The 22645-nt window shown below is 44.8% G+C and overlaps 1 protein-coding gene across 16 annotated transcripts in view; it reads left to right on the top strand.

Moving 5' to 3' along the window:
• Nucleotides 1-22645, top strand: part of DLG2 (discs large MAGUK scaffold protein 2) — a 1511004-nt gene that overhangs the window by 682906 nt on the left and 805453 nt on the right. For 11 of the 16 annotated variants that reach the window (XM_048840921.2, XM_048840889.2, XM_048840869.2 and 8 more), the window contains one exon: nt 4807-4968. In XM_048840921.2, the coding sequence (XP_048696878.1) occupies nt 4807-4968 (162 nt within the window). The remainder of the gene's footprint in view (nt 1-4806; nt 4969-22645) is intronic. The other 5 variants (XM_075126424.1, XM_075126426.1, XM_048840957.2 and 2 more) reach the window with 1 other exon arrangement.

The raw sequence follows: 22645 nt of genomic DNA, 5'->3' as shown, positions 1-22645 counted from the left end.
TGGAATTAATTCCCTGTGAACAATTGTGCTGGTAAAAACTCAAAAAGAGAACGCAAAAGTAGGACGAGCATGGCTGTAAGGATTTTATTTAAAAACTCAAATGAATATTCATGGAACACATGATTCGCCTCACTCCAGTGTTATGCCAGCACTAATTATTCTTCCTAGCATTTGTCTACGTGGTTGTTTTTAACAAGGCAGAAGTGTTTTTCACTTTGAATAAGTCTTTCCGTTGAATTGTACACTCAATAAAGTTGCTTGCATCTGTAGTTGTTTCAAGTGGCAGTGAGTTGATGAGTAACTAGCATTAGATTAAATGCTGTTGGTCTCTGACTAAAACAAGTAGTATTGCTTAGCCCTTCTCTTGGCCATAGCATGTCATGCTGCCCAGAGATGGAACTACATGATAGGAAGCACTGAAGTGTGTGTTTACCACTAGCTGATATAGTCACAGCTTTCCGGGCTATGCTTTGATACCTTTCTCTTACTCTTAACAGTTCATCAGCTGTGGTTACTGTATGGGAATTTAATATAGCTGAGAAACCTTATTCCTTACTCAATTTCCATCCTGCATAAAATTCCTGTGTGAAATTCAGATATTTCAAATGGTGTCTTCATCCCAGATTGGGAGGAAACATTGAAATATATTTGTTCTGTGGAAGAAAAAAACTTCTGAAAAATTCTGATTGAGAAATGTTGAAATATTTCATTTTGACATTCCCAAATTGAAATGTTTTAGTTTTGGCTTCAGTATACATTAAGCTTGGCTGCCCCGCCCTGCCCCCCAACAGCTGTTGTGGTGCCTCATGGGAGTTGTAGTTTGAGTCCCTGTCTGACTACAGCTCCTGTGATATATTGTCTGTGTGACTTTGATGATGTACGCTATTGCTTCAGTCAGAGGGGAGACCACGGTGCATCATGGGAGATGCTGGAGAAGTGAGGAATGGAGACACAGTGCACTCCAACTACTACCATGGCAGTTCAGGACCCAAAATAAAATGTTTAGATTTTTCCAAATCCAAAAAAGGGCAAAATCTTTTTTTGAACTTGTGAAAATTTTGCAGCAAATGCTTTTTCCATTAGAATCATAGAATCATAGAATATCAGGGTTGGAAGGGACCCCAGAAGGTCATCTAGTCCAACCCCCTGCTCGAAGCAGGACCAATTCCCAGTTAAATCATCCCAGCCAGGGCTTTGTCAAGCCTGACCTTAAAAACCTCTAAGGAAGGAGATTCTACCACCTCCCTAGGTAACGCATTCCAGTGTTTCACCACCCTCTTAGTGAAAAAGTTTTTCCTAATATCCAATCTAAACCTCCCCCACTGCAACTTGAGACCATTACTCCTCGTTCTGTCATCTGCTACCATTGAGAACAGTCTAGAGCCATCCTCTTTGGAACCCCCTTTCAGGTAGTTGAAAGCAGCTATCAAATCCCCCCTCATTCTTCTCTTCTGCAGGCTAAACAATCCCAGCTCCCTCAGCCTCTCCTCATAAGTCATGTGTTCTAGACCCCTAATCATTTTTGTTGCCCTTTGCTGGACTCTCTCCAATTTATCCACATCCTTCTTGTAGTGTGGGGCCCAAAACTGGACACAGTACTCCAGATGAGGCCTCACCAATGTCGAATAGAGGGGAACGATCACGTCCCTCGATCTGCTTGCTATGCCCCTACTTATACATCCCAAAATGCCATTGGCCTTCTTGGCAACAAGGGCGCACTGCTGACTCATATCCAGCTTCTCGTCCACTGTCACCCCTAGGTCCTTTTCCGCAGAACTGCTGCCTAGCCATTCGGTCCCTAGTCTGTAGCTGTGCATTGGGTTCTTCCGTCCTAAGTGCAGGACCCTGCACTTATCCTTATTGAACCTCATCAGATTTCTTTTGGCCCAATCCTCCAATTTGTCTAGGTCCTTCTGTATCCTATCCCTCCCCTTCAGCGTATCTACCACTCCTCCCAGTTTAGTATCATCCGCATTAATACATAATGTTTCCAACCAGCTTTATTCCCTATCGGACTGTCAGGGTAATGTAAGGTCAATGAATAGAGTATGAAAATTACAGTATTTCCACACAGACAGTAACTTGTCAAGTGGATGTCTCCCTATCTTTCTCCTTGTTTTGCATCAGAACTGGCTTGTGTCCAACTGCGAGGTTTTAACCAATACTCTGTGCTGGGTCAGGACCTGCCTTCTGTTCAGCCGACACTTCCCCTGCAAACAGAACTTCAAAACAAAAACCCCTCCCTGCTGGAGTAAAGTGAGGGGGCTGTGCCATTTTATAGCAATAATCTCACATTGTAACAGGAATGATCAGTTATTAAAAAGAGCAAGTTCACATTAAATTCACAGCAGCACACTCCACTCCTCCATTATAGGTAATTACATGGGATTTTAAATATCTGATGCTAGCTGGCAGCATACAATATCCTGCAAGCAGCAGGCACTGATTTGTAATTTAATTATCATAAGCCATCCACCTGTTCTTTTGTCAAACCGGGAGCAGCATTTCTGTGCATTGGTTTTCCTTCCAGAAACTTGAATTAACCCTTTGAGAAAAGGCCAGTTTCCAGGGAACTAGCTGTTTTCCAAGGAAATTGCAGGCCCACTGAAGGGCACAATGCTAGAAAGGAATGAGCATCTCTGGCTGCGGGCAGGGGAGTTGGAACTCTTGCGTGGTGTTCCCTGGCACCTCAATCTGCTCCACCACTTTCCCAGAAACCCTCCTGTATCACTGGCTTGCACTCGTGACATGATGTTTACGCTGGGAACCAGCAGTAAAAAGCAGTTCTCGTGAGGACTCCAGGTTCAATGTGTTCCCAGCTCTTTACTGGTTCTCATGTGATAGCAGTGATGCAGGCTCAAAATGGGAGTGAAATAGCCACATGAAGAATGTTCTAGTTGCAACACTTTGTGAAGAATTTGGAAGGGGCAAGGCTTGTGGGGAGGGCAGAAGGAAAAGGATGGTACAGAAGTGTATGGGATACTTGCTAACTAATTTATGGAGGCTGAATATGCAGGATCTTCTGCATGCTAATGGTTAATATGCAGTTATAGGGTAAAGTTTTCAAAAGCATCTAAGGGACTTAGGCTCTTGATTCACTTTAGAAAATGGGACTCAGGAGCTTAATCCCTTCGTTGCTTTTGAAAGTTTTACCCTACATCTGTTTCCCTTAATTATTCTTGGTATTTTGTTTAGGTCTGACTGTGTGCAGGGGGTGAGTAGGTGAGCCTACACTCTGGTCACTCACGTGCTAGTTAGTGGCCCAATAGAAGCTGATTGGGGTAATTATTTGATCAGGCTGGTGGCCTGGGTGGGGTAAGAACTCAACTGGTCCCCATCAGCCCAGGGTTGATAAGAGGTACAAGAAAGAAGTGCAGCGAGGAGAGGGAGGATCAGGGCTAGCTGAATCTAGTCATACAGAGGCCTCAGAGTAGCAAAGTAGATGAGATGACTCTTGCATTATGCAGCTATTTCTCAAAGTTTTGTTTAAGCAAATTGCTCAGTATATTTATGGCATCAGTGTGGCTGGACGCATTCCTTAAAAGGGGTGCATTAGAATTAGTAGAGGATAATGGATTGCTTGGGGTTTCAGTTGTCTGTGTGCCATGGCTTATGGCATTGGTTGGAATACTGTCTATTAGATTGATGGCTTTTTGCCAAAATGATTTGCATGGTGCCAGTTACTGTGTATGTTCCATAACTGCAGTATATGGAAAGTGTGTGTGTATATATATAAAGTGTTGCAGACATACCCCACAGAGGGAACAGAGACCAATTCTTGCCCGTTGTATATTTTGTAAATAATCGGTTTATGCCAGAATGAGAGTTTATGAACTGTAAACTTTTGGAAGAGTGTGTACACCAACAACACACACCTGAACTCACCTTACAGTGGATTGTGGGGGGCGGTTCATCACATCTGATTTTTAATGTCTTTCTTGAATTGACATAACTTTACTATTGTATATCACAATTTTAAAATAAAAGTGAGGTTTGAATTCCAAATGGGAAATGGAGAAAAGGGGGTTTTCAACAAAATCTTCCTCCAGTGCCAAAACTCTTGTGAAGTTATGACATGCTTAGTTTTCTGGTCTTACATCTGACTTTGTGAGAAGGCCAGTAAGTCCAAGTAGTTATATATTTTTTAAAAAAAATTGATTTTGCGTGTTACAGAATTACTGATCTCTTAGCTGAAAGCAAAATTTCACAATAGCACCACCTCCATCCACTTTGTGCCAAAGATTTCAAGAAGCCCTGTAGCTCTCCCCTAAGCCCTGACTGAAAGAAAATAGTGCCAAATAGTCTGGCCAAACTTTACAATGTTTGTCTGACTTTGGAGAAGTCATTTAACCCTTCTGTCCCATGATTTCCGCATTTGTAATATGGGGACTAGTTATACACCACCTCAATTTCCTGCCCAAAAAGACTGTTGTGAGCCTACCTCATGTTTCGAAAGCATTTTCAGATCTTCTGATGGAAAATGTTACAGAAGTGTAATATAATATTATTCTGAGGGTTTGGGGATGTGGACCAATGTTAATTAGAGACTAGGATAAGACCAACAGGTTTCTCTTTCCCCTATGGCCCCTGAAGGGATTTCAAATCAAATCTTTGAAGTCTCGTGCATCAGTGCAGTTTACTACCTTACCTGCCCCTTTTTTGGTGAATTGCTTGGAAACAGGTTGTTTCTCATGGGTTACTGATTGGGTGGAGGTTGGGGAGCTAATATTGACTAGTGATCTATAACTATATTAATACATGTGTGGTGTTTTCACAGCTGCTTATTATTCTTGTTTTTTATCCTAGAAGTATCGCTATCAAGATGAGGATGCCCTGCATGATCATACCTTACCTCGTTTAACCCATGAAGTGAGAGGACCAGAACTTGTTCATGTGTCAGAAAAGAACTTATCTCAGATAGAAAATGTCCATGGATACGTCCTGCAATCACACATCTCTCCTTTGAAGGTAAGATGAATATTCATTATGGCTTTGGCCTTAAAACAGGTGAGATCACTTGTCCCATAGTCCTGGAGAAAGATCCTTTGTCCAATGGGCAAGTTGCTATTTGAAATGAAGTTTGATTGTTTTGTGGCATGTCTTTAAAGCTTGGTGGATATTGTAGAGTAAAAGGTTATTGCTTTGCTGGCACAGCTTTATATTAGATTTGAGAGAGCTTGGGGGGAAAATGTGTATTGACAAGCAAACCTTCTCTTTTTATATAAAAGGGGATGACATTTTCCAAAATAGCAAGTTCTGGCATTGTTGTTTTGGCATGACAAACTTTCTCCCGAGGTACAGTAAGCATTGTAACTGTATAACCATTGATGAAGTACTGTTTTGCTTCTTATCCTAAGCCTGGTGGCAAGTTCCATGTACACTTTTCTATGAAGGAAGAATTTGTTTGCCACAGTTCAAATTTTTATTGCTGCAGCACTTGTTGCTATCCATGTCTTTGTCATTGCATGCTTTGCGATACGTGTCAGACATATAAAAAATATGGAGATGCTTTATCAGGTTCATTTGGGTCCCCTAGCAATGCAAAAGCTGCTCATCTGTATGAGGGAGTTGACTTATTTTTCTTTGTCATCCCAAAAGAATCCCATATGACACACACTGTATGCTAAGAGATGAAAAGATGTAGCTTCTGTTTAAAAAAAAAAAGTGGTGCAAGCTTTAAAATGTTTGTAAAACTTCCCCAATACTTGTTAGGTTGATGAATATAGTTGCTTTCCTAGTGGTTATTACTCTCTGTTAGGACTAGGAAGAGAAAAGAAAGATGGTAGGCTCCTTAGTTAGAGGTGTTGATGTTCTGGTGGATTTGGTACAGGTGATGACTTTAGCAGTTTACAGGTGACAAATGACCTCCATGATACTGTGTTCGGATTATGGAAGGGAAGGAGGACCAAGCAGTGATTACAGTATGGTGGCAAGTAAGAGGCTATTTTAAGACGTGTATATGTGTGTAGGTGGCGTTCAGGCAGGTGGAGCACCTTTCCTTCATAGATTGGCTTTGTGAACCCATCTTCATGCCTCTGGCCTGCTGAAGGTACTGCTTTTAGTTTTTGTTGTGTATAGGAATTAAGTAGTATCCCTATTAAATACTTCAGAAGCCCTCTAGTGGGTCTCTGTCTTATATTGCCAGTGCTAACAGTGTAGCAATATGTAGCTAGGCCTTTTATGTTAATGTGTCCATCGTAAACACAGGTTTATTTAGAGCCCGACTGCATTGGCACCCGCAGCAGTATGCACGTTGTGCACTGTGCATACCACAGACAGTGGCAAGGAGGAGCAGTGCTGTCTGCCCAACTCCACTTAGATTTGGCCCTGCCAGCCATTCATTGTGACAGGAGTGGGGTGCAGCCAAAATTAAGTGAGTGGGATTGCGTGCTCTCCCCCTGATGCACCAGGTCACAATGACACTCATTCACAGCACTGATTTTGGCTCCTCCATGCCCCCACATCAACACTGCTGTGGGACTAGCCCTGCATCAGAGTTCCCTCTTGGGAGCATTCCTGGCCTCACCCCTCTTCCAGCAGCCTGTCTCTCTCTGAGGGAAGAGAGGCGATACTGCACCTGAGCAAGCTGGGCTGGAAGGTGGGGGCTGAGCATGGCATGGATTTGATGGGAAATCCTCTGGGACCAGTGGCTCCGCAGGGATTGACTGCACATACCATTGAATTAATTTCTGGGGGTTCCGTTGCCCGACTGTCTCTGTGGGTTCCTCCTATCCTTGAAGCTGTGTAGAGAACACAGACACAACAGTTTTTAGTACCCTGGGGGTGAGTTGTGAGGTGAGGAGTTCTGGCCTTTACGGTATCAGGGATGGCTATTTTTGTTTAAGGAAAGAAGATGACCTCTTGTAGACAAGGCAAAGAGACCGCCTTTATTTACCTTGGAGATGGAAACTTCCCTGTAAGGTCACCTGACCCAGGGCTGCTAATGTGGTGATTGTGGTAGGCAAGTTCAGTGCTGTGAGGTGGGTGGAGGAGGAGAGTAGTTCCAGATCTGTGGAGCTGCCCTTTAAAGCCTCTCAGCCCAGTTCCTACTGTGGTAGTGGAAAGCGCTTGCTACACGAAGGGAGTGCAGGGAGGAGAGGGGCTATGCGAAACTGCTTGTACACCCGTGTCAACTGCAAGTCTCCTATAATCCTGTTTAAGGGTCTCTGACTCTGTCCTCTCAGGGCTGCTCCTCACTATGGAGTCTCTCCTTTAGACTCTTGCCCCAGCTTCTCACTTATTCATGTACATCTGCGTATGTCTCTTGCTGTTTTCTTTTGCTGGCTTCTAAACATTGGCTCCACTTTCCCTGCCTGTGTCAACCTGCGTCATCCCCTTAAGTGTAGGAAGGGTATGGAAGGGCAGAGTAAGTCATGGACCCATAGTACTTGGTTCTTTGACAGGAATGTCTGACTGCTTCTTGCACTGAGTGTTGTTCCTCAGCACTGACTTGAAAGCCTATTCAAAAGCCTCTTCTCCTGTTGGGACCTGAATGCAGGAGTAGCATCATCTGCACAAGGAAAGGCTAAGCAGAGTAGCTCTTACTGTACTCTCTACTCCTGGGCTACAAGTTTTCTGTATTCAGATTAATTGAGTTTCATGATTTCTTCCAGGATGTGCTCTTCTTTCTCTTCCCTCCACCCTCGCCTGGTTCTCAAAGATGCAGCATATACAGTGTATCACTTATTTCTGGTGAGACTGACTAAATGTGATGGAGCACTCCCTCTTTCAACCTGAGATTGAGATCCATGTGTTTTCAACCAGTATGTGTGTGACAGGTGTCATCTTGGCTGATGAACTAGGGACCTCCAAATCTAAAAGCATGAACTGTCAATACTCTGTAGCAGGGGACTGTAACAACTCATACCCTTTTTGGATTGGCATGGAGAGGGACCTGAAGTGGGTTACATGCACTTCCAGAGAGGCAGTAAATATCCCTTTATAAAGGTCTGGAGGTGTAGATGTGACTATAGTATCAATGTACGTTTTGTCTCTCATAAGTGGTGGAAATGTTGAAATATTTCCTTACCAAGTAGAATTCCAAGTACTGGGGGTCTTAATACAGCCTGTCTATTGCTGTGTCAGGAGCAAGAAACTGCTGACAATTGCACTTGCATAAATCTGTCAGAAAATCCCACTGAGAGATGTTTTCACTGGAAAATTTGATGTGCCCTGACCCAGTTTTGTGAATGCAGGTCAGAATACTTGCTGCAAAGGAGAAACATGTAAAAGAATCACAAGTTTCACAATCACAAGTTTCCCTCGACCAGGTGGGGAGAAGGGATTTACATCTGACAAGCAATCCAAGTGGAATGCATGAAGCCCAGGCACTATGGTGGGTTGCTAGATAAAGAGTTAAATATTTGAATAGTCTTTAAATCATTCTCTAATTGGGATTTCACAGTGGGGTCTGTGGCCCCAGAATGATTTGACTGCCTCTGGTCAAATAAATCTTTCAAATAAAACATGTCTTTAAAGTGATAGAATGATGTGCACAGCTTATTTTCTTTTGAATGGAGAATCATGAATGATGTATGTGAAGAACATAGCAGATCTTATTCTGTGGTGAATGCAAGAAACTGGATTTTGTTATCATGGAATCAGGCCTTATTTAAAACTTTATATGTCGATTTTTTTGATAAGCTGGATGGAATGAGTTTGGAGAAGGAAGAAGCCGCCTCTTTGCACACATAACTTTTGTTGTTCTTTCGGGGAGGAAATCTGCCATGGTTCTATGAGCTGAAAATTGCCTCTTGCTGAAATATCCCTATGTGGTTTGTTTGAGCTCGACATTTAGTATTGAGCCTCTGTGCGCTTGATGCCAGATACTCAAAAGAGCTCAGCTATAATTTTGGCACCAAAATAAGTGGCCAGATCTGGGCCAGAAGTGTCCCAATAGTGGCTGCTGTGCACATCTGAAAAGCTGTCCCTTATTTAGGTGACTAAATGGAAACAAAGTTCTGTTTGAAACTCTGGTCCCAATTTTAAGTGCTGAACGCTTGGAAAGTTTGGCCTTGAGCCCTTTTGAAAATCTGTCCCCCTAAAACACTGTTGTCAAGTGTGATGGAGGCTGTATTGGAACTTGGATAGGGTGTGAGACACTGATGCTCTCCACCCTTCAGTTGGGTATCATTCAAGTATCTAGGGTCTAGTTTGCATGAGCTGGGACATAATACGTGTTGGAAGAAAATAGAAAAGGGCAATACAAACAGTATGTTGAAAAGTCATAGCTTTTGCACAGCCCAGTAGCTCTGTCTATTTAAAGGTGCTTCCTTTACGTTTAACAATGCTTATCATGTTTTTGGGTATATAGTTTAATAATTATTTTAAGAATACTGCCAAAGCAATAAGAAATCCATGATGTGAACAGCTTTTATTGTCTACTCTTTACAAGGAAAATGCACCTTCAAGGAGTTCAGTTTACTTCCACTGTTTATCATTGTTCTCTCTCATTTCTTTGTGACTCTAGTTTAACTTCAGATTTTTAACATGGACTTGGCTCTTATCTTTGCCTGTAGAGTGTATTGTTCACCTATGCAATGCTATTAATATATTCAGCTAAAAAGCTGTGTTAAGAGTGCTAAGAAGGCACAGTGAATCCCTCAATAGTAAGAAAAGGACAATGTTTAAGATTGCCTGAGCAACTTTAATTCCATTATAATGTAGAAGCTTAAAGGAGCTTCCACAGAACGCTTGCTTTGCCTCATTCATTGTGAACAGGCCACTTTTCTATATTGATATTACTGAAATGATTTTTGTATTACACTGGGTTTAGTAAATTGTGTTGATTCCCTAGCTTGTATTAGAAAAATGGAAAATGAAAAGGGTCTTGCTCAAAAACCCTCATCTTGTAGTTTTCTTCATTTGACACTAGATGGTGGAATTTGCTGGAAATCCTTTGGTCTGGGACAGCAGGCCTTCGGTAATCGGTTATTGAGAAGGTTTTCAGCATATGGGTGGGAAGTGCTTACTTAATAGAAATGTAAGGAATGGTATGTAAAAGATTTATTGTACATAGTTACCTTTTGGATCCATGCTTTGCTGAGAAATCTCTTGACTAAAACATACTTCACAACTGTATCTAGTATCCAGAGCTATACATTCTCTAACTGAAATGTCTTTCTCCCCCCTCCCTTTTTTTTTATTCCACCAGGAAATAGATCTAATAAGTGTTCATTAAATGAGAGAGAGAGTTCTTAAATCTGCTTTGATTTCTTCATATTGGCTGCTTTTGTTTTTTCTATCTCCCTTGCTTTTGATATGTGAGTAGCTCATTACAAATAAACTGAAAATCTGTTATATCTCATCAATTGTATGCATATTTTAGATGTCAGGTTTTCCCAGTCCTTCCCTTTACTTCCTGTTTTAAAGCAAGAGCTGAGCATCACCTTCTGGTGGCATTTGATGCAGAAGACCGCATCCGAGCCCTGTGCTAGGATCCTTTCTGTAGAAAAGTTCAAATCCCTCTCCTTCTGTCTCTTCCTTGACAGTCTCACTTGCTGGAAGAGGAGGGGAACGACAACCTTAATGCATGTTTATTTATTTTTGGTGCAGGTGTGAGGTACTGTCTTCAGTCTTCAGGCATACTGTTGGGTAGCCAACCCTTCAGGATTGTCCTGGAGTCTCCAGGAACTGAAGATTAATCTTTAATTAAAGATTGTAATGTGATTAAACCTCCAGGAATATGTCCAACCAAAATTGTCCAGCCTACAGACATGGAGCACAGAGAACTAGGGGACAGTTGTAGCAATGAAGAAAGGGAAAAGGGGCCCTGATTGGAAGCAGTCCTAGAATTGTGTGGCTTGGGAACTGAGAGATCCAACTTTGATAGTTATTTAGAGGGCCCTGAAAACAGGGATAGAGGAAATGAGCCTGTAATTGTGAATTTGAGCAACAGGAGCAAGCTATTGACAGGCCAGGTGCTTCTCAAGAAGTGCTGCAGATAAGAGATTTGATGCTGCAACTGCTAGTAAGAGTCAATTCCCTCCTACATGGTCTGGTAGCAGCAGACTCTAATTCCACTGCCTACTTTCCCTTTGTGGTGGTAACAAGTAGAGCCCTGCACAGAACTAGTGTAGAGCCCTGCAGTGGGACTGGGATCCCGAAGGTCCCGCAGTACCTGCTGCCTTATAGAGGGAGCAAGTGAGAGTGGTTATTTTGGGGTAGGACAGGAGTGGGATTAAAAATAGTCCTGCACAGGGCTCTGGTAACAGCCTTCTCATCCCTTGCTCCTTAGAGCCTGCTGCTACCACCAGGGAAGAGGTGAGGTCACTTGGCAGTGGTCATCCTGGGCCTTTTTACAAGTAACTGAACTATTGCTTCACTCCTGTCATTCACCCTAGTAGCTGCAGGTGGTCATTTCCCAAAATCACCTTAACAGTTAAGGCAGAAAGTGGCCTAGAAATGCCCAGGAGTTGCTTAGTTTCTTATTCAGATGTCAGTTTTGTCTGCTGTAGAGCATTTAATTGGAATATGAGCTGATTTTCACCCTCCAAAATCTGTTGTTTGGATAAATGGATACAGTTCTTGTACATTAATCACAGTACTTCAATTTAAGTGTCTTATGATTAAGTCACGTCTTGCAGAACGAGAAGTTCTGGTAGCAAATATAGGGAGAGAATAGTATAGAAAAAAATTTCATTTAGCTGGAAACATTCCTCTTATTCTCTCCAACGAGCTAGGCAGGCTTGCATTTGAGTCTGCAGTTGGGGCTGTAATTTTTGTAACGCTAACGAATGTTCCCTCTTACAAGTGGCATGGAAGAAATGATCAAATTTATCAGGGGCACATACTTTTCCTCTTTGATTTTCAATAGCAAATTACAATTACATAGCACCGCATATACTCTGGCACAAATTTATTTTATGTGTATGTTGCTAATCTTCTAGGACCGTTGCATGCTTAAAATTTGACCCTGTCTAAGCTGCCTCTTCGTAACATGTTCTATTGGATCTAAATGTCATAAATATGTTGATGACTTACTGTCCAGCTTAAATCTTCTTTGCTGAGCTGCCACATGTTAACAGTATCTTCACTCAATGGTGATACAGTTAAATCTTAATTATTCATCTTTGGTATCTGAAATTTAATTTCTTTCCCCTGAATCTCAAATTCATACGGAAATTGAAATTCATTTTTCTTCTTAGAGCGATTGCTCATGTCAATTGCATTGTAGGTGTGTGTGCTCGCCACGTGCACCAGTGCTGGAAGTTTCTTCCTCAGCGGTATACATAGGGGACCGTCTCTGGCGCCCTCTGGAGTGGCACTCGTATGTGCTGGTATAAGGGGCGCTGCTGGCTCCTCCCTCCCTCAGTTCCTACTTACTGTGTACTGGTGACAGTACTGGAATGTGTCCTTGCCTCAGCAAGCTTACTTCTTTCAACTGTGTCTAGTTGTGAACTCTTTCTGTATAGTTTAGTTTTATAGTTCCCTTAGTGTTGGAGTTAGTAATAGTTGGTTAGTCCTGACGGGAGTTAGCCTAGGGCTGGCCATGCCCCGGTCCCCAGGCTTCAAGCCTTGTGACTGCTGCAAGAAACCTATGACAGTCAGTGATCACCATAAGAGCGGTCTAAAGTACTTGGGGGAAACCCACATGAGTGACAAGCGTCGCATCTGTAAGAGCTTCAGGCCATGAACGAAAAAGAAGCGGGACATTGGTCTTTGAGCACCCTCACAGTGGCATCAGAGCCAACAAGATCGGACTCTGCTCCGAGCACTGCAGCCTCAGTGTGGAGCTCGCCGCTGGCACCGACCTCAGACCGGGGCCGATCCCCATCCTTGGTACCGGCTGAAAAGCAAAGAAAGGCTGGGAGAGGGCATTCTCCTGTGTCCCGTAAAGGGAAGGAGAGAGCCAGAGAAGAGCTAGGATTCACGAGGGGCAGCTCTTTCTCTCTGGTTGGTGGCCAGGCTCCAGAACCTACTGAGCTGTCGAGCCCCCTTCAAGACCCGCCTGCCACCCTGGAGAGCAGTGCAGAGGCACTCGGCACCTCGCAGTGCCATCCATGCCGGAAGCCTTTCAGGCCACTAAGGACAATCTGTCCCCTCTGATGCCATCCACACCAGCTACTGAGGTGCCCCGTGTCATAAATATAAAGGGAAGGGTAACAACCTTCCTGTATACAGTACTATAAAATCCCTCTTGGCCAGAGGCACAAAATCCTTTTACCGGTAAAGCGTTAAGAAGCTCAGGTAACCTGGCTGACACCTGACCAAAAGGATGAATAAGGGGACAAGATGCTTTCAAATCTGGGGGAGGGGTGGAAGGTTTTAGTCTGTCTGTTCTGTGTGTTTGCCAGACACAGATCAAGGAAGCAAGCAATCCAACTCCATTAGAATTAGTAAGTACTAGCAAGGGAATGAGTTAACTTATTTTTGTTTTGGCTTGATTTTTTTCTGTGCTGAGAGGAAGGTGTATTCCTGGTTTTCTTTTTGTAACTTTAAAGTTTGGCCCAGAGGGAAATCCTCTGTGTTTTTTAATCTGATTGCCCTGTAAGATTATCTTCCATTCTAATTTTACAGAGGTGCTTCTTTTACCTTTTTTCTTTATAATAAAGTTCTGTTTCTTTTAGAATCTGATTGGGGTTTTTTTGTGTGTGTGTCCTAAAAAACCCCAAGGCTGGTCTGTGCTCATCTTGTTTATTCTCAAGCCTCCCCAGGAAAGGGGGTGCGGCGGCTTGGGGGGGATATTAGGGGGAGTAGGAACTCCAAGTGGTCCTTTCCCTGAGTTTGTCTAAATCATGTGGTGGTGGCAGTGTTACCTAATCCAAGGTACAAGGGAGAATTTGTGCCTTGGGGAGTTTTTAACCTAACCTGGTGGAAATAAGCTAAGGGGTCTTTCATGTGGGTCCCCACGTCTGTACCCTAGAGTTCAGAGTGGGGAGGGAACCCTGACACCCATTAAGGGGAAACCTGCCCTGGGTCCCTTACAGTGGTCTCCGTCAGTGCAGCACCACTCCCCACTGCAGAGGGTGCTCTGCCAGCACTCACCTGAACAGCGCCACCAGCCCCTGGATGCAGGTCAGCTGACCTGCCAGAGTTCCAGTTGTCATAAATATAAAGGGAAGGGTAAACCCCTTTGAAATCCCTCCTGGCCAGGGGAAAGCTCCTCTCACCTGTAAAGGGTTAAGAAGCTAAAGGTAACCTCGCTGGCACCTGACCAAAATGACCAATGAGGAGACAAGATACTTTCAAAAGCTGGGAGGAGGGAGAGAAACAAAGGGTCTGTGTGTCTGTCTATATGCTGGTCTTTACCGGGGACAGACCAGGAATGGAGTCTTAGAACTTTTAGTAAGTAATCTAGCTAGGTATGTGTTAGATTATGATTTCTTTAAATGGCTGAGAAAAGAATTGTGCTGAATAGAATAACTATTTCTGTCTGTGTATCTTTTTTGTAACTTAAGGTTTTGCCTAGAGGGGTTCTCTATGTTTTTGAATCTAATTACCCTGTAAGATATCTACCATCCTGATTTTACAGGGGGGATTTCTTTATTTCTATTTACTTCTATTTTTATTAAAAGTCTTCTTGTAAGAAACTGAATGCTTTCTCATTGTTCTCAGATTCAAGGGTTTGGGTCTGTGGTCACCTATGCAAATTGGTGAGGCTTTTTATCCAACATTTCCCAGGAAGGGGGGGGTGCAAGTGTTGGGAGGATTGTTCATTGTTCTTAAGATCCAAGGGTCTGGGTCTGTAGTCACCTAGGCAAATTGGTGAGGCTTTTTACCAAACCTTGTCCAGGAAGTGGGGTGCAAGGTTTTGGGAAGTATTTTGGGGGGAAAGACGCGTCCAAACAGCTCTTCCCCAGTAACCAGTATTAGTTTGGTGGTGGTAGCGGCCAATCCAAGGACGACGGGTGGAATATTTTGTACCTTGGGGAAGTTTTGACCTAAGCTGGTAAAGATAAGCTTAGGAGGTTTTTCATGCAGGTCCCCACATCTGTACCCTAGAGTTCAGAGTGGGGGAGGAACCTTGACACCAGTGTTGTTCCCAGTCTCTAGGCAGTGTTCACCGGGATCCTGGCGTTGATCGCCAGCTGTCTGGCACAGACCTTTGGAGGAGTATCACCACTCCCCAGAGCATCCAAATCGGTCTCCAGGCTCGTGGCACCATTCCGGAGGGTTGGTATGCTGGTCCCCAGAGTCCCGTCTCCAGTTCGCCAGTATGGATCCCCGTGGGTATGTTGATGGTCTCCAAGATGTTGATCCTTTCGCTCCTGGTTCATGGAGCGGCACCACTCTCATAGTGTGAGGCGTGGATCACTGGGGTACCATAGCCAATCTGTCGAACACAGCCACAGGTCACTGGAATCGCAGCAGCGAGAGACATTATGCTGGTACGGCTCTCTCCACAGACCTCTGCTGTGGAGCTGACTGGAATGGGGTAGACAGGCAACATCAGTGCCGTCCTGGTCCCCTGGCAAGCCTCCCCATCCTCAGGCTCTAAAAGCTAGGAGGAAGACCTGCCCATGGGCCAAGGCCACCCGCCAGGGGCATCGGCATTTCCTTCTGGGCCCCTAGGGGGTGCATGGCCCCAGGGCCAATGGCCAACCCCCGGCACCTATGGAACTCCTGAGTATTTCCCCAACCATCACAGGGGCATCGGTCAGTCTTAGGAGTATCAGAAAGATGCTCAGCCACAGTCTTCTGCCCGCCCTGACTTGGAAGTGGAGTCAGAGAGAGCTCCCCAGGGACAGCCATCTCCAACTGAGGCTCCCCTGGCAGAGATAGTGGAGTTACCAGGCCCACCGTTACTTGCCTGCTCATCATCTTCACCCGCCGAGACACTAGCAAGGCCCTCTCACACGGATGATGCAAAAGCCAACCACGAGCTTTTGAAGAGTGTTGCATTGAACCTTGGTCTGGAAGCCAAGGAGCTGGCAGAGCCCTCAGACTCCCTGTTTGGTGCAGCAGCCCCCTCGAAGGTGGCATTACCAATACACGAGGGAGTTGTGAAACAAATCAAAGCCCTTTGGCAAACCGCCTCTTCCCTGCCACCCCATCTTTAAGCAGGCAGAGCAGAAGTACTATGTCCCTGCTAAGGGGTTTGAATACCTGTACACACACCCCGCCCCAAGCTCACTGATGGTGTCAATGGCCAATGAGGGTGATAGACAGGACCAACTGGGATAGACCCCGAAGAATAAGGAGGTGAAGAGGATGGATCTTTTCGATAGAAAGATTTATTCTGCAGCCACCCTCCAGCTAAGAGTTGCCAACCATCAGGCCTTACTTGGCTTAACGTCTGGCAGTCCATGCCAAGTTCGTGGAGTCACTACCTGAGGAGCCAAGGAAGGAATTCCTGGTTATTCTGGAGGAGGGCAGAGCAGTAGCCAGTGCAGCACTCCAAGCGGCCTCAGATATGGCGGATTCCACAGCCTGGTCTATGGTCAGCCTGGTCAGCCATTTCAATGAGGCGGGCGTCCTGGTTGCAGTTTTCAGGCTTGTTGGCAGAGATTCAGCAATCCATCTAGGACTTCCCCTTTGACAGCTTGGCACTGTTTGCAGAATAGACGGACAGCAAGTTGCTTGGCCTAAAAGACTCTAGGCCACCTCATGCTCGCTGGGCCTGTACATCGCGGCGCCCACGAGGAAGCGGTTCATGCCACAACAGTCCCACAGGTTTGGGGCCCTTCCCATTCAGAGCCCTTCTGTAAGAAGGGCAGAGACTACGAGCACCAGCGAGGCCATTAGCCCGCCTCCTCAGCTCACTTGAGCTCTAGCCACTTCCAAACTGGGTAATAAACAGGCATTTTTGAGGGTGCGCTTAAGGGCGACCTTCTAGCCTGTGTCCTGGATCCAACATCCCTGTTTTTTTTCCAACTGCCTGTCTCCCTTCCTCCCTGCCTGGGCCTCTATAACATCAGACAAGTGAGTCCTCAGTACAGTCGCAGGGAGTTATACCCTCCAGTTTATTTCTGTCCCCCCTCCCCTTCTACCCTACCTCCCCATCCCCCTTCAGGGACCCTTCTCACAAGCATCTTCTTACTCAAGAGGTGCAGGACTTTCTGTAGGTGGGAGCGGTAGAGGAAGTTCCTCTGCACTTAAGGGGAAAGGGTTTAACTCTCGCTGTTTTTTGATCCCATAGCCAAAGGGGTCTATGCCCCGTCCTTGACCTGCGGGGTTTCAACAAGTATCTCAAGAAATTGAAGTTCTGCATGGTCTGCCTGGCCTCCTGGAACCAGGGAAGGTATGTTGGAGACTGGTACACCGCCCTCGACCTGAAGGATGCTTACTTTCACATATCAATATTTCAGGGGCACAGATGGTTCCTACATTTCGTAGTTGGGATCGCCCACTACCAATTCGCTGTGCTCCCCTTTAGTCTAGCAACGGTACCAGGGGTATTCACAAAGTGCATGTCTGTGGTAGCGGTCTACCTCAGACATCAAGGTATCCAGATCTACCTGTACCTTGATGACTGGCTCATCAACGGGCGCTCCAGGTCCTAAGTTCAGCGCAGTGTCAAAGTTGCAGGGTGCTTCACAAGTTCTAGGCCTGTTGATAAATGAAAAACATCAAAGTTAATCCCGGTTCAAAGGATAGAATTTGTCGGAGCGGTACTTGACTCTATCCAAGTCAGAGCATTCCTGCTGGAGACATGGTTCAGGGCAATGGCAGATTTGAATGGCCCATCATCTCACCACAGCTCGGGTCTGCCTCAGACTATTGCGGCGCATGGCAGCTTGCACGTAAATTGTCCATCATGTGAGACTCAGGCTGCATCACTCCAGATGTGGCTTGCGTTGGTCTACTGCGTGTCCAGACATCATTTAGACAAGACTGTCATGATCCCACTACAGGTACTTACCTCCCTGCAGTGGTGGTCAGATCCAACTCTGGTAAAAGAAGGTGTGCCGTTCATGACCCCACAACCCATGGTCTCCCTGATTTCAGAAGTGTCCGACCTCGGTTGGGGAGCGCATCTCGGTGCACTGCAGAATCAGGGATTATGGTCTCGGGAGGAACTCACGTTATGTATAAATGTCGGAGAACTCAGAGCCATCTGCCTGGCTTGTGGTGTCTTCATTCCGCAACTGTCTGGTCGGGTGGTGCAGGTGTTGATGGACAACACGGCCTCCATGTTCTATGTCAACAGGCAGGGGGAAACTTGTTCATCGGCTCTGTGTCAAGAAGCCCTCTATCTATGGGACTTCTGCATTCAGCATGCAATCCACCTGCAAGTCTCACACCTCCCTGGCATCAGGAACACGATGGTGGATCACCTCAGCAGGTCCTTCTTCTCTCACCACAAGTGGTCCCTTCACTTGTAGGTCATCAGGATGCTCTTCCAGAAGTGGGGAGCTCCCCAAGTGGACCTGTTTGCCACCAGGAAGTGTCATCTGTTCTGCTCTTTGCAAGGTCTCGGCAGAGGCTCACTTTCCGATGCCTCTCTTCTGTCGTCATTGGCAGACCTGATGTACCCCTTCCTGCCAATTCCACTCATCGGCAACGTTCTCTTGAAGATCAAGAGGGACAAGACACGGGTCATTATGATCGGCCTGGCATGGTCACGCCAGCATTGGTTTGGCATGCTCATGGATCTGACCGTAGCAGCCCTGTGGCCACTTCCCAGCTGCCCGGACCTACTCTCCCAGGATCACGGTCGGCTCCTGCACCCGAACCTCGCCTCTCTCCACCTCATAGCTGAACCTAGAGGAATGAACCTGCTTTAGTCAGATACAGCAGGTTCTCTAGGAGAGCAGAAAGCCTTCCACCACAGTGACTTACCTGGTAATGTGGAAGTGTTTCTCCTGCTGGGCGTTGGAGCAGAATATCTCCCCGACCCAGTCATCCCTGCAGTCCATTCTGGATTACCTGCTTCACTTGAAGGACCAGGGTCTCGCCTTTTCCTCGATCAAGGTGCACCTGGCAGCCATATCAGCCTTCCATCCCTGCAGCCAGGGTAGCTCTGTATTCTCACATGAGATGACGATCAGGTTCCTGAGAGGCCTTGAAAGACTCTTTTTGCCGATCCAGGGCCCGGTTCCCCAATGGTACCTTAACCTGGTCCTCTCCAGGCTCATGAGTCCACCCTTTGAGCCTTTGGCTTCTTGTTCCCTCTCCCACCTGTCATGGAAGGTTGCATTCTTATGCATGGATGAATAAATTGGCTGCATATGATCTAATCTGCTGTTCATTTTTTTTACCCACACTCAAATTTAGTCAAAAGTCTGGCAACAGGTGATTATCTATCTCTGTGTGAGGTATTTTTAGTCCAAGGATGGATTAGCAGGGTAGCGGTGATCTCCATAATAAGGCCTTTGATCTCTGTCCTGATACCTTCCTAGCTCTGCTTTTGTTTTTCCTTTTCTTTTTAATATACAGTCATTGACAAAGTGCTGTGGTTGCATTATTCAGTATTTTGCTTCATTAAATAGGATGCAAGACTCTTTTTTTACCAGTTTCAATGTACCTCCTTTCCTTTATCTTCTACTGTACTGGGGATATGTGTATATCATCTATCTATATTTTTGACCTATATCTTTTAAATATAAAAATTCAAGCAAATTGTATTTAACCCCCCCACCCCACAGATGGGTTCAAACTTATTTTGCTTTTGAAAACAGAAGTAGCTCGGAATGTTTTACATTCTGTTTCAAGGCAAGATGAACAGCTAGCTAGTAAATCAAGTCAATAGTATGGTGTATAAAACCTCTCTCACTCAATTAGCTTAATGTGGGTAGGAGTATTTCCAAGTTTTGCAAACCCTGTTTTATTAATTCTCTGAACAGAGCACTATAGAAAGTGGTGCTAAATCTTGATGTCCTTGTCCTACTGAGGAATAGCTGGTATTTTCCATTACTGTTTCTGATGTAGTCCCCTATTTCATGCATTTGATTTTTGTCCTGGACTATTGAATAATGGCGTCTCGCATGAATTATGTTGTACAGACAGTGTCTTGTTATCTTTCCAGCTTCTGACAGAGTTAAAAAGAAGCCTAATAAAATTGCTTGTCAGTGGATGATTTAATTGGCAAAACCTCAGCAATTTAAGGTAAACCACAGGAATTGTAGCTGGTTTTTCTGCAAAATAAATGATGGCTTATGATGGGCAATAGCAAAGCAAATTCTGACAGTTTCAGAATACTACTAGTCCATCATATGTTGTAAGATTTGCCTGAAGAATTGATAAAGGAATTTTTCATTTTCAGCTGTGAGGAAAATACTTTCAGGTTATGGATACTATTCATTTTATAAAGGGTATTCCAAGTATTACAGATCTTTTCAGATATTGATTTAAACAGACACAGTTTCAGGAGATTTGTTCCCTGTTCGTTCTTCTGGGTACTGTATTTATTAGGATTAATTAGCTGTGCTACTTTGTTTTGTCAGATTTGATTTATCTTTTTAAGGATATTCAGAGTCTGTTCCCTGGGACTTTCTTTATAGCTGATATTTGGTCTCTCCTCCCCCCGCCCATGCTTAATTTCTATAGAATTTTGTATAATGCTGATGACTGTAAAATTTCTGTTTGCTTTTCTGTAATTCACTGAACAGTTCTTTATTTTGTATAAGTTTGTCATGTGACTGCCTATGGAATGCAGAATGTTTTGGGAATAGATACGTTACATGAATAACTTACTAGCTGCAATATGTAAAATATTTCAGTTGAACATCCTTTTATTTCCTTTTTAACGAGTGGGAACAGTTACAAACATCAGACTTGTATGTTCTTTCAATTCCCTATTTGTATCTAGGAGTAGCATGGCAGACAAAAAGGTACTTATATGTCACATAGGCTGGCCCTCTGAATGGTCAGGCAACCTCCTGAAACAGGATCTGCTAAGGAACACGAGCCAACCCAGATCCACCTGTGGATGGCTAATTTGGATAAGTAGCTCAGTGGATATTAGCTGAGGAAACCTGAGCCTTATATCGTGTTATGAGGGAGCAGGCAGGAGCCCAGAACAAAGAGAGGAAGCTTCTGCGGGTGGAGAGAGCTCCTCAGGGGAGCTGGGTAGGAAGCTATTCCCTCTGGTGTATTCCTGGAGAACAAAGGGTATTGGGGAGAGGAACAGCTCCTAGAACAGCCATGCGCACACACCCCCTCCAGAGGGGAGTGACCAAAAAGCCTCTTGGCAGGGAGAGACTGAAACCCTTCGTTGTCAGTGGAGACTGCAGAGCTCCAAGCAGTGAAGAAACCTGGGGATTACAGCAGAAGGCTTGTTTACATACCACGTTGGGCAGTTGATTAAATAAACAAGACCCATTAAGGGGGATTGCTCACGCTATGCAAGTCTCATTGAACTATTTAAAAGCCTACTAGGGGAAAATGAGGTAGAGACATGACATAACAGTTCCACACCAGGCTGCCAGGGGGTATTTATAATATGCTTTGAGAGCCTCTGATAAAAAAAAAAAGCTATAGAATTATGCAAACTATAATGCAACAGATTTGTCTCAGGAAAGCCAGCTACCTGTAATGCCATTTGTTTTCCCCAAACCAGAATATAGAAATGCTCTCCTCGATAATACTTAGTGCTGCCATGAGTGCAGGGGACTGGACTAGATGGCCTCTCGAGGTCCCGTCCAGCCCTACGAGTCTGTTTCTACAGTCCTTCCAGAGCTCCACTACTACGGAGACTTGACCAGGTGGTGTATTTAGCACTGGAAATGGGAATTCTAGAAATCCGTTTGCCATGGGAAAAACACAGAATTTGCCTTTTTACAGAGACTCTTTAGTTTTTACAGTTTGTGGAAAAAATAAAAATATAACTCTAGAACCCCATTTATCCAAGCCTCCGTTATTCAGCTCTTCATATTAACCAAACCACCTGCCACCCGGGGCTGACTCCTGGAGCCCCACCACCGTTAGTCCCAGGTGGCTGGTGGTTCGGTTAATATGGAGAGTTAGATAATGGAGGTTCGGAAGAATGGGGTTTGACTGTATATCAATAAAATTATTGTGTTCAACTGATACCTATATATATTGTGGCTAGAGAAACCGAAGTTCAGAGTTTTGATTCAACTGCAGAAAAACCTGGGGTTTTATATTTTATTTGAGAACTTTGAGTCTTTTTGTCATGGAAAACTAGGATCTCTGGTTATAATGGATACAGATGCAATTTTTCATCAATATGTAAGTGGGGGAATAGTCCCACTCTTGTGGGGAACTTTCCTGGCTTCTGCACTACCCCGGTGAAGTGGACTAGCGAAAGGATCTGAGTCCTCGCTTCCACTTCCTTTACCCAGTAGCCTCCCTGCCCTTGAGAACTCCCTTTCCACTCCCCTGTCTGGCAGAGTCCTCGTAACCCCAACAAGGCTGGGCCCAGGATTCCTTTGGGGCTCAACCCCCAACCCTGCTGTGGTCACCTAGGACGGGCTAGGGTGTCCCCACTCCGGGGTACTCTTTCTGCACTGGGCATTTCTCTGACCCACTGACCATTACATACAAGTTAAAGCAAATGCAAGTTATTAAATCAACAATTAATTTTAAAAAGAATAAGGAAAAATGGGAAAGGTTAAAGGAAACACATCACACCGCTCTGTGGCAGGGAACATCACAAACAGTATCTCTGGAATGTCCGGGCAGTTCACAGTCTGTTCCTTGCAAGTCCCAGGCCTTCTTCTCAGGCCCTGGCTGTGCTGCAGGGATGCTGTGGGTTGGACACTTGCTCTGGTGGTGGCCACACGCTCTCAGGCTCTAAGTG

Source organism: Caretta caretta, chromosome 1 (genome assembly GCF_965140235.1).
Source record: "Caretta caretta isolate rCarCar2 chromosome 1, rCarCar1.hap1, whole genome shotgun sequence".
NCBI lineage: Eukaryota > Metazoa > Chordata > Testudines > Cheloniidae > Caretta > Caretta caretta.
Note: the sequence above shows the minus strand (reverse complement) of the source record. Positions and strands in the feature narration are given on the sequence as shown.